Raw genomic sequence first — 18,504 nt, 5'->3', positions numbered from 1 at the left:
CATTGCTTCAAATCTGTCACAGATACTCAACAACTATTTGAACTGCACTTCAAACCCTGATTTTTGTCAATCTCCCCAATTTCTTTCATGTCTTATATATATTCCATTTCACATCATCTCGACAAACCCTAACTTCCTAGTTCATCAAAAACCCATGGAAATCAACATTCACAGCTTCTTCTTATCTTCGAACACAATCCTGCATTTTTCTCTTCTTGAGTTCAAATAATTCAAATCCATCAGTATTTCTTCCTCTTTGTTCTTCTCTACATCGATGATTCAATCACAACTGCAAATTAAGTCAATTGATTAAACAAAAAAAAAAAAGGAAAGAGCCCCAAACCCTAGAATTCAAACAATCGAAATCAATTGATTTCACCATCCAAACATGTGTTTTCATTAAAGACTAAGTTAATTAACGTGTGGGTTCTAAAATTCTTACCTGGATTTTGATTTCTTCATCCCCGATTTCAACTTCATCTTCGATTTGTACTTCAGCTTCGCTGCTGCATCCAGCAAAACCCTAAAAACTTCAAAATTGTCAAATATCACTAATAAACCATTCTTCTTCTTCTTCACTAATAATTACATCTTCGGTATTGACTGCTTGTGAGATCACTTCTATTTTTCATCAATCACTTGAGTTCGAAGAGAAGAATTGAGAGACAGCGAGAGACAAACATAAACAAGAAGAAATGAATGAAAAGAAGAATCGATAACATAAGGGTGAGGATGTAGTGGTAATTTTAAGCCCCATGATTGACTAAGTCAGCTTGGTGGACCATTTTGGTGGGACCAGGTGTTATATCTAACAGAAAGGCCACTTTATAAAAGATTTAAATTTTTTGGCCGGTTTATTAAATATATGGTAGGAAGCTGGACACTTTGTTAATTTGCCCTTATTAATATTTAAGATTTAGAAGAGATTACACGAGTCAGCCATCAACAACCTAAAATTTCAATACCACCCCTCACTCTAGAATAAAAACAACACTGGTGGAACTTATCCTCTCTCCTATTAGTTGGTAAGCATAACCGTGCGCTCTCATTTACTCGGAGAAAAACTACTCGTATTCGTCGGATGAAATTTCGTGAGATATGGTGCGTTGATCCGACAATATGTGGTGTAGATTGGGTGAGTGGTTGGGACACACACGACAGACGACCCTCATTATTTAGAAAAACGTTATATTAATTTCATGTATTTATTGTGAAAATCTAGAAGATAAAAGAAAATTACTATATTAATTTCGGAAATTTATCATTAAAATAAAAAAAAATCAATTCAACATATTTATGGAATAAAATAATAAGATTTATATTTTTTGAATCTTTTATAATTTTATGTATTTATTATAAAAAATCCAGAATTTTTTTTTATGGAATAATAAGATTTATGGAATAAAATAATATGATTGTCTAACTTTTTATTATTTGCAAAATGAAAAGAAAGAAAAATTAACATGCAAGTCAGCAACAAGCTGCGCCGCAAGCCCTTTTTGAATTGCAACACTTAGACCGGCGGATGTTCTTATTTTTGGGTGGGCTAATGGAAAACACGCATGTGTTGACCTTACTAGGGTTTCACCGTTGGTTGGCATTCGTCATGGTTCTTTCACGGTGGGACAAGCAGCTTTGAGGGCAGTCTTAGGTAAGATACCAAAGCATGAGAAAGCACGTGCCGATAATGGACATGCTTTTATCCCTTTTGTTTTTGATACTTTTAGGTACTTGGCTCCAGAGGCGGTTGGACTGCTTACGAGAGTTCAGAAAGTCATCCATAGTAATGTAATGCCCCCCGGTTCGAGAGAGTTTGTTTTTAAAAGGATAGGTAATACGATTTATATTCTTTGAATCTTTTATAAGGAAAAAAAATTTAGAAATAACAAAGAGAACTACTATATTAATTTCGGAAATTTATGATTCAAAAATAAAATAAAAATATTCAGCATATTTGTGGAAGAGGCATTTTATTGAAACGAAAAAAGAGAGATCTTTTACAAGTCGGTAGTAGGAAGCCTAGTGACAAGCTGGGCACCAACACTTTTTTGGAGTGATATGTATCCTGTGGAAAAGGGCACCGCTTATCTTATGGTTTGCATCATAACTTATAAGGCAATTCTGTAATCTATTCAAAAAAGCAACAATGTCATCACCTAATTCCCCTAGAGTAGAAAAAGCAAGCACACCAAAGCCGTATCCATGTGTGGAGCACTTTTCAAGATATTTGTTACGTTTGTGTGTGATCGCCATGGAGATTGTGTGTCTAGGAGTGAAGCTGCGAGTGCAAGCAATAGTAAAGGGGGAGACTCCCGTGACATCAAAGAAAACATCTTTCCCTACAAGAATGTCTGCTGGCTTTAGGTCAGGTTTTGGGCTCACACAAGAACGTTTTGCAACTCTGTCGATCAAGCTTAGTGGACTTGGAGTTCTCACGATGTGCAAGAGGTGCATATCAAAGTTCAAAGTTGCTGGATGTAAGGCCCGAGTACATGTGGTGCGCAACGTAAAATATAGCTTCGAAACTCCACTGCAATTACGAAGCAACAACAACTCAGCTTGTGGGTCTTGTAGTTTTTGGATTTTAGACATCAACTGTAAAGCTTTATCAATCCTGCATTCGACCATGTCTCGACAGAACTGTAGGTCAAGGCTTACTGGCCATCCTAATAACTCCATACCCAAAGACTGGTTACTGATTTGTGTCGGGAAGATATCATCTGAATCTCTTCGATGGTCATATGTTGGCCAGAATAGCTCAGTTTTGGATAAATTGAGGTGCATGCCTCTACGTGGTCCTTCGGCTTGTAGTATCCTCAAGGCTTTGGAAACTTCCAAGGTGTCACTTGTTATGGTTCCATCGTCCAAGTACCAGTCATGAAAAGCGAGAGAACATTGGGAAGAAATCAGTTATGTGATGGGTTGTAGAGCTAAGGAGAACAAGAGAGGGACAAGGGGGTCACCCTATTGTACACCTTGTGCTGAAGAGAGCACCCGGTCATTGTAGTAAAGCTTCGAATGGGATGAATAGCAAAATTCAACCCACTTAGATATGCTTGGGCAGTGGACTCTTACTTCTTTAATCAAGGTTGATTTGTCGACCATGTTAAAAGCATTTGAAAAGTCGATCAATAACATGGTCATACTAGAATCATTACTTTTCAGTTCTAACAGCATGTTGGGCGCTTGCATGATTCCTTCACCGCCACTAGGGATGCCAACGCCAAACACATATGTTCCCAAATATGTTGTCATATCTTTGCAGACTGAAGAGGCTGCAAGTTTTGAGCACAGCCTACGCCAGATGGTCCCTATAGCAATAGGACGTAGGCCTCCTCCAGGTTTAAGCAGTGGCGTTAACGACGCACTAGCTACATATTCTCCAAGCACAGCAGGGCACTTTCCATCCAACCACAAGTTGACAACACTAGCGAAAGAATGTAGTCGATCAGCTGCAATGGCAGCGGCAGGGCCACTCATGGCATCTAGCAAGTTTTGCGCTCTAAGGATGTCCCTCCCACATGAGGTGCCCTTAGGGAAGCTTTTAATGGCAGACAAGACTGATGCTGCATCAACAGACAATGCATCACCCGAAATACTATCTATAGGGATCACCGGAGGTCTAGCATATGGGTGTTTAAGTTACAGCTCATGTAGTGTTTCAGGGGTTGAAGGTGCAACACCATTCGAGGAAAGGATACGTAAAGCCGCTGAATAATGTTCGTAGCTAATCTTCCGCCTACAAGCTTCTACATTAGTGTATTTATGCTTCTTATTGTCTGATGGATTGGGACTGGGTTTCAGCTTAGAGAGATTAAGCAATTGGTAGGTCAAGTGAAAACAACCATGGGTTCATTCCATTTCATAAGAGCCTGGTTAATGGCTGCAATCTGCAGTTTCTTACGTGTGCCGGATCTTTCCTCAGCGGAGCACTTTGGAGCATAAAGATTCAATGTACAGGCAGGTAAGAGGAGAAGCTTCAGCCATACGTCTAAGCACGCAGGTTCACATCATCTAAAGAATTTTTAAGGGCTCAAGAAAATTGTAATCGACATGGTGATGAGATACTCACGATTGTTGAGATTTGGTGTTGAAAAATCATATGGAGCGTCTCCACCGTAATAATATTTGCTTCTTCTGCAGCATCAGGTGCAGGATTGTCACCAGATGAGGAGGCACCAACATCGACATGGGGTTTAGTTACTCCATGGATGAGGAAGTCTGCAGTCGTACCATGAAGGGGACCAGCAATAACCTCTGCAGGATGAGATTTGGATGTGCACGGTTTTTTTATGCATGAATGCGTAAGCATTTGATACATAACCACATCTTCATACCGATTAAAGCTCTCTCCCAGGCGATGAAACAGCCAGCATCATTGCGTATTCGTTCTCTGCATATCTCCATGTTTCTATCTGTAGGAAAGTGTTTGTCAGAGATATGACGATAAAGAGCAGTTTTAGCATTGCCTCTACCCCCAACACCATCCTGACATCCATCATAGTTTTTGAAGGGACAATGAAGTTTATCCCTTTGTGATGAGATGGGAGGGACTTGGGAGGATGTTGGGGATTGAGATAAAGCCTTTATATCAGTTTTCGGGGGAGTTAGGGATCGAGAAGTGGATGATTTCCTTCTCGTTCTAGGAATATTGTGTTGGAAAAACTGTAACCGCTGGAAACTGAAACAAGATCACCAACTGCTGAAAAACTATGTCTCATGAATTGCATTACGGATTGCAGAAACAATAATGACAAAAAGGAGAAAGAGTATAATGGAAGCTGGTTCAAATCATGGTGAAAGAGGAGGATCAAATTATGGTTTTCGATCGCCAGGAAAATCACCCCCAAATCGCCGGAGACTCTATCTCCTAATAATAATTATTATTATTTAAAAAAAAAAGGAGGCTCTAGCGAAAATTCTAGCGACTAGAAGCCTAGAATTCCTTTTCTTCCTCCTTTCATCCTAGCGCCCTACAATCACTCCAACCTGTATATCCTTCGAGCCCCCATATTTTTCCTTAAAGTTTGATACCAATTTTGTGTTGGTTTGCTGATCATACAGAAGTTCTGTAGTGACCCGTTCCTCCATCGATATTGTCCCCACTTAGCCACTACGGTTATCCGGCAGTGTGGGGTTTTCAACGGGCACCGCTGTGTTAATCCAGCAGCAATTTCCCGGGAGGTCACCCATCCCTGGATTTCTCCATCCGAGCACACTTAACTGCAGAGTTTTCTGCCAACTGTGGAGCCAATTGTGCTGAAAATTCCTCGGTATAGCAAAGGAAAAACCATCACTTATATTCCATTCGGCCTACCACTGCCGAATATCAGGGTATTATAAGTTCTTCGGGCGGTTATTGCAGTTACTGAAGTTTTTGCAATGCCAAGAACCACGCGCTTATCGTCTTCCGAAGATCCATCTCCTTCGGACACTGAAGAGGCTGTTGAACCTTATGCAGATTCATCAGACGATAGATTGGTTCAATGTCCTTTAAAAAAAATTGACGATTGCCAGAATGGGTGTAATGGCAGAGGTTATGTTAAAACCTCGATTCTCCGTCACATACGTGATCAACACTGGCCATCTAAAGAGAGACTAATTGTCTGCAAAGAAAGGATATGTATTAATGTTGGTATTTACAGTGCCTGGAAAAAACTTTTACTGCAACTACAAATGTGGTTATGTGGTGAATGTATGAAAGTACAATCCTGGAAGCGTCCTTGTCGTTCCCATAATGACAACATCTTAACAGGACCTTTCAATGGAAAGTGTGTTGATTTCCTAATACATGGAATAGATAAACCTGCTGCAGATTTTCCTTCCTTCATGGATGTTTTCACGGAGTTGCAGGATGTATCAAATGGTTTGTCCCTAGAACTGCTTGATTTGGTTTATTAGAAACAATTCACTATGATTTCCAGTATTCCGCCTCCTTGTAGATTGAACTTCTCAAGAGAATTGAAAATTGCGCTTGACAGGGTGCTTTCCAAACCTGGAGACCTTTAACCATGGTTACGATTACTGCTATTACCTATTTGCACACTCAATTTATATGTGCCCAACAATGCCAAAGAAGAGAGATCCAGTACACGGAAGAAACTTCAAATAGCAGCAATTAACCAATCTCTGCTTGAATGGGGTGAACCTAATGGATGTGTCAACATTGTCAAGCATTTACTTGAGCTAGCTCGACAAGAACAAATCCGACAACAGCAGCGTAAACAACCTTCGCGTAAGAAGCACAAGACCAATGTTGAGGCATGTCAAAAGAAATTAAGCTTTGGTCATTATACCGCTGTTATACGAATTTTGTCATCCAATGGAGTTGCCCCTGCAAATGCTGACACACTCCATGAATTACAAGAAAAACACCCTCAAGTATAGCCTCCCATTATACCTCAGGAGAATCCCACTTCTGTTGCCATTTTCGTGGATGTCCAGGCTGTGCTGAAAGCTTTGAGGAGCTTCCAGAAGGGTATGTTATGTGGCCGTGATGGCCTTCGATCCCAACATCTATTGGACGCAACTAGTGGAGAAGCAACAGCAGTCTCAGATGACCTTCTTGTTTCCATCACAAGTGTTGTAAACCTGTGGCTTACCCGTAACTGCCCATCATCTCTTGAACAGTACATCTCCAGTGCACCGTTAACCCCGTTACTCAAGCCTGCAGGTGGCCTTCATACGATTGCAGTGGGAACCATCTGGCGGAGATTATGCTCCAAACTAGCAGCTGAAGCCGTGCTTCAAGACATGACAGCCTACCTTGGTAACCATCAGTTCGGTGTGGGAATTCCTTGCAGAGGTGAAGGCATCTTACATTCCGCTGATAGACTGTTGGAATTGAAAGGTACCCATGATAACATGACTATGTTACTTATCGATTTCACCAATGCTTTTAACGTAGTCAACAAGACTGTTTTAATCAACGAAGTTCGAGCGAAATGCCCAAGTATTTTGAAATGGGTAGAGTTTTGTTATGCAAGACCATCCAAGTTATACTATAACAAGTTCACCTTGTCTCCCGCATAAGGGGTTCAAGGGGTTCAACAAGGAGACCCTATTGGTACCATACTTTCTCCTTGGCACTACATCCTCTTGTTTGTAAAATTGCTTCGCAATGTACATTGGACCTTCATTCCTGGTATTTGGATGATGTCACATTAATTTGGGACACTTTGGAGGTTACCAAAGCATTGCAGATTTTACAGGACGAAGGACCAGCAAGAGGATTAAAATTAAACATCCGGAAAACTGAGGCTTACTGGCCCAACCCGGACTCAAGATGCAACATGGCCTTTCCACCTGAAGTTAGCAGGCCAGCTGATGGTGTTCGCTTACTGGGAGGACCCGTCAGTTTAAATGATCAGTACTGTAGTGACACAATTCTGGCTAGGGCCGATAAAACAACTCACCTCATGGATTGCATCAAAAAGCTGAAACACCCCCAAAGTGAGTTGTTACTCCTCCGTAATTGCGCTGGAGTCTCCAAGTTGTACTTTTCAATGCGTACAACTCGGCCTCAGGTCATGCAGTCTGCTCAGAACCGTTTCGATCAACACCTCCTACAGTCCTTGCGATACATGATCACAGCTGATGGTGCGGGTTTTGGAAAGTTTCAACAGGGCATTACTACTTTACTTATCGAATATGGAGGATTGGGAGTATACACTATGGCTGACACCATCCAGTATTGTTACATTGCCTCTTGATATCAAACCAAGCACCTTCAAAGCATACTTTTGCAAGATTCAACAGATCTCGGTCCTCACTTTCAGTCTGCCCTGAACACGTACATGCAATCAGGTGGTTTGTCTCCTTTTCCGTTCAACATCAGTGACTTCCCCTCCTAGCCTATGCACCTCTTGGCGAATTGTTACTTTGACTCTATTACGAAGAATATACCAGCTACTTATGCCATGCCAGAATGCGACTCCATTCTATGAAAGTGCAACAACAAACCTCACACACAGGATTATCTCAAGGTTGTCCCCATCCAGGGCTTAAACCAGTCAGTTGGGCCGCGTCAATTCAGGCCAGTGCTTCAATACAGACTTGGTATTCCTCTCTTCGACGACGATAGCTTGTGTTCATGCTGCAAATGAGTTATGTACCGGTTTGGAGACCATGCCATCCACTGTGCAAGTGAAGTTGGTTGGAAGTATCGTCATGATATGGTAAGAGACCTTTTTGCGGAGTTATGTTACAAAGCTGGCGTCGCATCTAGGAAAGAAGTTTCGATTGGCCTCACAACATACAGGAGCACCCCACTTAAACCAGCCGATATCATGGTCTACAATTGGGAGAACGGACGTGACATATGCTTTGATGTCACCATTGTCTCCCCATTTTCTAAAGGCGGAAACCGTAGTTTCACACCCGGACATGCTATTTCGGCTGCCAATACCCGTAAGCGTAACAAATATGCTGATTTATGTTCGTCTCATGGTATATTTTTGGTGTCCTGGCCTTTTCAACTTTATGGGAGTTAGGGGATGACATTGTTGACTTCTTGAAGAGATTGAAAAACTACACGGCGGATCATGATGTCAACAACCACTTAGGCAATACTCTTTTCCATAGGCTAGGTATTATTATTCAGAAAGGTGTTGGGGCGCAACTTGTTGCGCGTCTCCCAGCCAAATCTTTGTAATTACACCATTGGTTTTCTTAATAAATGCCTCAGTGGCTCCCTTTCATAAAAATAAAATAATAATGATACTAAAATAATAATATTTATATTTTTTGAATCTTTTATAATTTAATGTATTTATTATAAAAAATCCAGAAAATAAAAAAACTACTATATTGATTTCGTACATTTATGACTGAAATCAAAAAAATAAATAATTCAACATAGTTATGGAATAAAATAATAAGATTTAAATTTTTTTGGTAAAAGCTGAAACGGCCAAAAAAATTTATATTAATATCATTTACCAAAATAAATGAACAAAAGATTTTTTTTACTGACGACTTAATAATCAAGCCGGTTTTATTTGTTAGTTTTAGTTTTTTTTTTCTTCGTCAATTAATTCTCTGCTCATATAATGTAGCGCACTAGCCTAAGATATAGAAAGTTGAGATATTTGTAAATATTATATCCAAAATAAAATCATATTACTAATAGATTCGGTATCTCTATATAAAGCTTTCAAACAAAAAGTATACATATTTTTTGAACACCACCCTCTTCAGCTTTGATTTCTAGGATTTTTTTTTTAATTTATGTTTTCTTACGTTCCTCTATTCTTTGTTTTGCAGGTAGCCACATAAATATTGTTGCAAAATCAAACGTCGCAACTTTTTGTTGTTGTAGGGCTTATTGATGCATAAAACGATAGTTGCTTCACCTATTTGCTAAAGGTTTGTCCAATTTTATTATTTATCTTGGTCATATGATTGTTTCTTATTTTCTCTTTTAATATGTTTTGGTGTTGGTTACTAATTAATTTTATGAGTTTTTATAATTGATTACGTAAATCATCTTTCCTACGTGCATATGGTTCTATTTTTGATACATTTTTGTTGTATTCAATTGGCATTGATGATGGCTGCAGCAATGTGATTGCATTAGTGCTGATATGAAGAAAATCCTGAAGAATACCCAAAAAAAGATGATATGACTTCTACAAACGATAATGCCAAGGTATCTTCGATTTCACGTTGCTTTTTTTCGTGCTAGGGTTTTGCGTTCTTCTTGTCCTATATTAATCAGGAATGTCTTTCACTGTTTGTACATCTCTAGTATGTATTTGTTTCAAGTTTTCTCCTATCCCTAGTTTTTCATATTATTTTCTTATATGATTTTCATTACTATATTGAAACATTTCTTTATTCTATATTGCAGGAAACTGTTACTTAGCGACAACTTATTTATGTTTCTTCTAATTACTTCTCCATACTGATTAAATTTTTTTTGGGATTTTGTAGGTGAGGGTTTTCTTAACATCAGCAAGTTTGGGTTATGTAGATACTACTCTGTCTTTTAAGCTTCATGTGAAGGTATTATTTAAGTGATTGATTTGTGAAATACAAGCTTCGTACTAATGATGCTTAAGCATTATAATATAGTTGTTAATTGAGATTCCTTCTTGGACGGGTAGGGGCTTCACTTATTTAAGGATCAATTCTCGTCGTACCCGATTCGAAGCACTGGTTAAATACTAAAAACATATCTAATTATGTCTTTATAGCTTAAAATATTTTACTGTTGAGATTACTTAAACCTATTTGTTTTAGTTTATTTGTAGAATTGATTATTATTTTATTATATTATATGAAATTAGTTTTCAAAAACCATATTAGATCTTTAAATTATAATAATATTATATATTTGATTATTATAAAATTTTAATTGTTAATTATCAATCTGTTGGATAGTGATTTTATAAGCTTATTAGAACTCTTACTGGGATGAGTGTGTACCAACGGTGTAAGAAATTCCAGCAGTCCCGGTGCGTAGCACAGGTTTCAAACTAGGCCATCTAGCGGTTAAACATATCTGGGCGTCCATCGGGTGTGTACCAACCACCTACCCAATCTACACAGCATGTTGTCAGATCAACGCATCATATTTCATAAAATTCTACCCGGCCAATACGAATGGTTTTTCTCAAAGACAATGAGAGCGTGCGGTTATGCTCACCAACCAATAGGAGGGAGGGTAAGCTTCACCAGTGCTATTTTTATTTTGGAGTGAAAGAAGACTTAGTTTATTTGTAGAATCGATTATTTTTTTATTATACTGCATGAAATTAGTTTTCAAAACCATATTAGAATTTTAAATTATAATAATATTATATATTTGATTATTATAAAGTTTTAACTGTTATTATTAATTGTGAATCTGTTGGATAGTGATTCTATAAGCTTATTATAACTCTTATTGGGACGGGTGCGGGGTGAAGCCCCGCCTCAGAGGACAGAAACTAACAGTGTAATAAATTCTAACAGTCACTGTGCGTGGCACGGGTTTCAAGCTAGTTATAATAAAAACTGATACACGAGGGTGTTGTATGTTCTCAACTTGTTGTCGATAAATTTCCAAACGTGGTGTCGTCAGCTGCTTTGTTTCCCAATCCGCCGGCCGCTTAATTTCTCTCCTTGTAATTGTGATTTATGGTGTAGTATGAAATTTGGTGAAGTCTAAACTTGATTTTCGTTATCATATTGATTAGGTACCAGGGTGGTTCGATGGTTAAGTTTAGAAATCTCAGAATGTTTTCCAAATCCGTTCGAATTGCAGCTTTGGCCATCTTCGATCTGTAGCTGTTTTTAATGCGATTATCATGTCCCAATTTTCGACAGTGAAGACGGTGATTATACCTAACGTTTGGCCAATTGTTAATGTCGTGCCAGCTGCAAGCTCCGGATGGCCTCTAACTATCCAAAATACCCTATGTAATGGAGTCCAATTTTGTGCACACTCCTTTAAAGATGCGTACGTAATAAAACGATTTTATTGGCTATTTTAAACAACGGGTTATCTAACTAGTAAAACTAATATGTAACCGTGCTACGCACCGGGACGACGGTATCAACTAATTTAGAGTAGCGGGGCTTCGCCCCGTGGTTAAATGCATTAGATTATTTTTTAGTAGTCTTTGATTAGTTTGATTTTTTAATTGGATATGGAACTCTGATACCTTTAAGTATCTAATGATTTGATGATTTAAATTTAGTATTATAAACCTAAATTCATGTATCAAGTTTATAGGCAGATATTAATATAATTAAAAAGAAATTGACTCCCTATATTTTGGATTTAAAATAATTAAATTTTCTTGTGAACAATTAAACATAATTAAATGTTTTTTTTTGTCATGTCTTTGTTTCTATTAACAAATTATCTTATCCAACGATTTTATCTGCAGAATTCTTGAAGGATATGTATATCACATGCAAAGTTGTGAAATGCAATTTTCAAAACAAAACAACAAGAAATGTGAAAATGCAAGAAGTGTGCATGTAGCGTTACTGCAGAGATACCTTTATTAATGTATAGATTTAGAAGTCTTAATACAACCCTTACGATCAAATAATTTTGCCTTCAGGAAAAGAGCCCCCTTCTTTGTAGAATTACGAATCTTCCACCAAAGTTTCATAATAAGAGTTTCGTTCATAGTGGCCATACGAGTTAGTCCGAGACCCCCCTCCATAAAAGGGCAACAGATTTTATCAAAAGCCACTACCACTACACGATTAATGTTCGAATCACCAGACCAAATAAAGTTACGGATAGCCCTCTCACATTGAAGAATAAACTTACGAGGCCACTTATAAATAACCATATTATGAATGTAATAACTGGTAATAACTGATTTAACAAGAACAATGCGATCATGAAAAGATAATAACCTCCCTCTCCAACCAGCAAGCTGATTTCTAATATTTTCAACAACATTGCTAATATGGCGATATCGAACAATACCTGGCATAATTTGAACTCCCAAATAGCGGTCTGGAAAAGTAGCTACACTCATCCCCAAATAAGATGCAATATAATTACACCAACTCGAAGAACCACCACCATAATAAATCTTACTCTTTTGACGACAAACAGTCTGACCTGAAGCACGCTGATAACTTCCCAACAAGTCTACAAGATTATGAAGACTTTTGGAATTACCTTTACAAAAAATCATTATGTCATCAGCAAAGAAAAGGTGAGTAGGAGAAATACCACCTCTAGTTACCATGGGCGTCATCTTTTTATCACGAAAAAGCTTCGTAATATTTCTGCTAAGAACATCCTCAATCAAGACAAAAATCAAAGGGGAGAGGGGATCACCTTGACGCAAACCTCTGTTAATTTTGAAGTAACCTTCTGGACTACCATTCAAAATGACAGAAATTCTAGCAGACTGCAAGATATTAAAAATCCAAGCACACCAATTTTCAGAAAAACCATACTTACGGAAAACTTCAAGCACAAAAGCCCAATTTACCGTGTCAAAAGCTTGAGAAATATCAAGTTTAAGGCCAATGTTGCCATCCTTGCGTTTATAATGCAACTCATTAACCATCTCCGACGCCAAGCTAATATTCTCTTGAATATTTCTCCCTTTCATGAAGGCTACCTGTTCTTCAAACACAAGCTTATCCAAAATTGTACCAAGTCTAGTAGCTAGGATCTTAGTAAAAATTTTGAAGAAAAAATTACTAAGACCAATTGGTCTGAAATTTCGAAGAGTATTAGCACCCCTTACCTTAGCCAGCAAGATGATAAAAGATGAATTAACACCATTTGGAATACTACCCACATTCCAACAATGAATAATGGCCTTGGTTAAATCATCATGAATAATATCCCAACAATGACGATAGAAACAACCAGAGAAACCATCCGGCCCTGGGGCACTATTGGCACTCAGATCAAAAACAGCTTGCTTAATTTCTTCCGGGGAAGGAATCATATCCATGGCGTTGCTCTCCTCAACAGAAATTGAAGCATGCTCAAAATCAAATAAATCACCTTCTATCACCGGATCTTGGCCATTGAAGTTATCTTCATAGAACTGAAGTACATGATTACGAAGCTGCTCAGAATTTGTCAAACAAGTCCCATTCATATCAACAAGTTCCAAAATAGTATTAGAACTTTTTCTAATTCTAATACTATTATGAAAGAAACTGGAATTACTTGAACCCTCCACCAACCATTTGTTCCTAGACTTTTACTTGAGCATAGTTAACTGTTGCAAACGAGTATCACATAAAGTTTTCTTAGCATCTTTCATTGCATTTAGTTTAGCAGTATTACTAGGATCCTCATCTGAAATAAGAGCTGCTGTCTCAAAACGAAGTTGGTCTTGCTTCAAACGAGAATTCACATTACCAAAAATCCTCAGATTCCAATCCTTCATTGCAATCTTCAGCCGCTTCAATTTATAAGGGAAAATAAAATCAGGAGAACCATGAACAGACAAAGTCCAACTCTCATTGACCATCCGAAGAAAATCCCCATGTAAAAACCACATCTTTTGAACACGAAAAGGAGCTCGACAAGTCCTAGGAACAGAAAAAGGATAACCAAGAAGAGTAGAATGGTCGGAAACTTCCCTAGGAAGATCTTTACACCGCCAATTCTCAAATTTAGCAAGCCAAGCCGCATTAATAATTGCACGATCCAACTTACTAATAATACGCCTAGTACCAGATTGCCTATTACACCAAGTGAATTTGCTTCCCAAGGAATCCGATTCAAAAAGATTATTGTCATCCATCCAATCACTGAAATCATCAATAACAGACGATCTTATTTCCAAGCCACCTTTCTTCTCATTCAAACGCAAAATACAATTAAAATCACCTATGACCAGCCAAGGTGTAATTGAATCTTGCATAACTAGTTGCTGCCAAAGCCTGCGCCTAGTAGTTTGAATGTAGCTAGCATGGACAAAAGAGATATACACACCATCTGCCGCAATTGTAATAGCTTGTTTACTAGAATTAACTACAGAAACATGAATCCCATCCTTATAACAAACCCAAAGATTTGCAATACCAGAATTAGCAGAATTATTAATAATAAACGAAGAATAACCTTCAAAAATTAGCCTCCTCCCAAAATTTTCCGAGCACGCCACTTTTGGTTCAGCAAGACCAAAAACTTCAGGATGGAAATCTCTAATCAGCTCCCTAAGCTTAGAATGTGCTGCTGTACGCGCCACACCATTGATATTCCAAAAAAGAACCCACATAATTAAACTCTGGGTTGGAGTTTATTATTTAGCTTCAATTGCTTAACCGAGTTTGAGGAGGATTTAGGAACTGATTCCTTACGAGCACGAATTCCCAATGTCTCATCCGAGTCTGACAAGGAATCCTGATCTTGATCAGTTAACACATTCAATTTGTTTTGCATATTTATAACCTGCTGCCTCTTAGCTAATTTTGTAAGCCCACCAAGTTTACCGAAAACCAAAACATCATTGCCAGCCTTGTCACTTAGGATGTTAAACTTGTTGTTAGAGACAAATTCTGAAGTTTCTTCAAGTGCATTACACAAAGGTGTGGACGAGGATGTAATATCAATCCTAGCAGGAGGAGGAAGTTTAGTTCTTGCCGATTCAACATTCCCCCCTTCCTTAGCATTCAAGCTTGAGGTACTCAACGACCTATCTTTACTATCTAATACTGAATGCGTAAGAATGGCTTGCTTGTGTTTTTCAACCTCAGCAGATACCATACGCAAAACAGCTTCAGATTGAGCTAAACTATCCTGCAACTGTTGTTCCAACTCAACAGTGTCACTGATGCACAAAACATTATCAGACACATTATTTGAAGTACCTTCACCAACGTGAGGAATCTTTTCAGGCACAAAAGGAATAGACGGAGCTGTCTTTCCCTTTTTCTTTCGCCTAGCTTCTTTCCATTCCGTACCAGCATTGTTCTCATGATGTTATTGCTTGTTAACTAACACAATAGCCTGTTGCGAATCAGCAGCAACTTGCGGATCTTTGACAGCTTCACCTCTTGTTTTCTTCCTACATTCCCCATCTGAATGCCCAATAATGCTGCACTTAGAAAGAATTTTGGTCTTTTAAGGATCTCAAAAGGTTGAAAAAACTCACGTTCTCCCACAGTGACATTAATATAATCAGATTTGAGCTCAGCAAAATCAATATCAATGAGGACCGAAGCAAAGTGTCCATACTCATGTGCCAACGTTCTTTTATCAACCACAATAGGAGATCCTAGAGTTTTCCCCATTGCAAGTAAAGTTTTTTCAATACAGAATTCTATTGGATGCCTAGGAAACTTTACCCAAACTGTGGAACGTGAAGATATTTGTTTGTCAGCATCAAAACTAGGAAACCATTCCATGAGATTTAGTTTCTGTTGAGCAACAACCCATTGTTCAGCCTGTAAAATCTTAACTTTATCCTCCTGCGACAATAACTTGATGATGAAGAAACCTCTATTCAACGGAACAAAGTGAACCCGGCCTTCACCCAGCTTCCATTGAAGTTCTAGGTTATTTTTAACGTCAGAAAAGATAAGTTCTTTGATGTCTAACCTTCCAATAAGACTAAACTTCCATAACGCACATCCTTCCAGATATAACTCATTAGGAATCTCAATAGAAGGTTTTCCATCTTTCAAAGTGGGGTCTGGCAGAGAAGAAAGATCCACGGAGGTTGTAGGAAGCTCTTTCCTACCCTTGAGTCTATATACATATGTTAAAATCTTAGAAGGTGCAACTATATGATTTGGATCAACAGGATCTCCCATTGAATCACCAAAAGATGATCCAAGATGAAGCACGTACAAAAAAGTTTGAAAAGTTCTCCAAAATCGCCAGAGCAAAGAGGAGAGAGAAAAGGTTAGTCCTTTACTAAAGAGCCCTGAAAGTCTGTGAAATTTGACTACCTTCATATTTTCTTGAATTAACGTACATAGAAATGCAATTTTTACTAGACGTATTGCTTTAGAACATATTAATTGTAATTACAATACATTTTTCAAACTTTTTCTGTTAAAGATGAGTTTATCTAGTTTACAATTTAGTCTCAGAAATCAATTTCCGACTTATAACGAAGTGTGTAGACTTTTTGAGTTAACGTATATAAAATTCAACATTTTTATGAACTCTTTCTTTTTGTGTTGGCTTTGTCTTTATATTTGATTCAAGATAGATGAAATTTATTAGGATTTGGATTAGTTTGCATGGTCTTTCATCCTTCTTCTAATGTGAAATTAGCCTACCTTCATATTTTCTTGAATCAACGTACATAAAAATGCAATTTTTACTAGACGTAATGCCTTAGAACATATTATTTGTGATTACAATACATTTTTCAAACTTTTTCTGTTAAAGATGAGTTTATCTAGTTTACAATTTAATTTCAGAAATTAATTTCAGACTTATAACGAAGTGTGTACACTTTTTTGAGTTAACGTATAAAAAAGTCAACATTTTTATGAACTCTTTATTTTTGTGTTGGCTTTGTCTTTCTATTTGATTCAAGATAGGTGAAATTTGTTAGGAATTTGATTAATTCTGCTTGGTATTTCATCCTTCTTTTGAAGCTTTTTCTGTTGAAGATGAGTTTATCTAGTTTACAGATTAGTCCCAGAAATGAATTTCTGACTTATAACGAAGAGTGTAGACTATTTTGAGTTAACTAATAAAAAATTCAACATTTTTATGAACTCTTTAATTTTGTATTGGCTTTGTCTTTCAATTTGATTCAAATAGATGAAATTTGTTAGAATTTGGATTAGTTCTGGCTGGTCTTTCATCTTTCTTATATTGTGAAATTTGACTTCCTTCATATTTTCTTGAATCAACGTACATAGAAATGCAATTTTCACTAGACGTAATGCCTTAGAACATGTTATTTGGGATTACAATACATTTTTCAAGACTATTTGAGATAGATTGATGAAGTGCGTGCTAAATTAATTAGAGATCCAGTTTATATACAAGACTATTTCAAGGAAAAAAAAGAGCAACTAGATAGAATGTTAACTAAGAAGAAAGCTCAATCTCCTATTAAGCTTATTCCGGGTGGTAATTATGCTTCAAATGAAAATGAAGAGAATTGTGACTATGTTAAAACTTATGCTGATTATGAAGATGATTACAAAGAGACTTATGGTGACTATGATTTGACTCAAATTATTGCTGGTCTCATTCCCAAGAAGAAGAATTTTAGATTTGAAAATAAGGGGCGAAAACGTTTCTAATTTACCTAGTTTTCTTCTTTATGTTGTTTTTTAGTGTTTAGGAGCTTATTTTATGTGTTTTCAATTTTTTTTGCCCCTTTGGTTTATGGGGGTAGGGAGGCCTTGAGCCTCCTATTTTATAAATCTTGTAATTACGTTTTTTTGCTTTAATAAACCATTTTGACCTAGCAAAAAAAAAACATTTTTCAAACTTTTTCTGTTAAATATGAGTTTATCTAGTTTACAATTTAGTTTCAGAAATCAATTTCAGAATTACAACGAAGTGTGTAGACCTTTTTGAGTTAACTTATATAAAATTCAATATTTTTATGAACTCTTTCTTTCTGTGTTGGTTTTGTCTTTCTATTTGATTCAAGATAGATGAAATTTGTTAGGATTTGCAATAGTTCTGCTTGGTCTTTCGTCCTTCTTCTATAGTGAAATTTGACTTCCTTCATATATTCTTGAATCAACGTACATAGAAATGCAATTTTTACTAGACGTACTGCCTTAGAACATATTAATTGTGATTAAAATACATTTTTCAAATTTTTTCTGTTAAAGACGAGTTTATCCAGTTTACAATTTAGTTTCTGAAATCAATTTCAGACTTATAACGAAGTGTGTAGACTTTTTTGAGTTAACGTATATAAAACTCAACATTTTTATGAACTCTTTCTTTTTGTGTTGGCTTTGTCTTTCTATTTGATTCAAGATAGATTAAATTTGTTAGGATTTGGATTAGTTCTTCTTGGTCTTTCATCCTTCTTCTATTGTGAAATTTGACTTCCTTCATATTTTCTTGAATCAACGTACATAGAAATG

The 18,504-nt window shown here is 37.1% G+C and overlaps 1 protein-coding gene across 1 annotated transcript; it reads right to left on the bottom strand.

Moving 5' to 3' along the window:
* Positions 1-11,996: 11,996 nt before the first annotated feature.
* Positions 11,997-13,574, bottom strand: LOC113273082. Its single transcript, XM_026522851.1, has 4 exons — positions 13,212-13,574; positions 12,951-13,082; positions 12,794-12,866; positions 11,997-12,631 (listed from the first exon to the last, which is right to left on the bottom strand). The coding sequence occupies exons 1-4, from the start codon at positions 13,572-13,574 to the stop codon at positions 11,997-11,999; spliced, it is 1,203 nt and encodes a 400-aa protein (XP_026378636.1).
* Positions 13,575-18,504: the final 4,930 nt, after the last annotated feature.

The sequence above is a fragment of the Papaver somniferum genome, chromosome 4 (genome assembly GCF_003573695.1).
Source record: "Papaver somniferum cultivar HN1 chromosome 4, ASM357369v1, whole genome shotgun sequence".
In the NCBI taxonomy this organism is placed as follows: Eukaryota; Viridiplantae; Streptophyta; class Magnoliopsida; order Ranunculales; family Papaveraceae; genus Papaver; species Papaver somniferum.
This window is presented reverse-complemented; position numbering and strand designations above follow the sequence as displayed.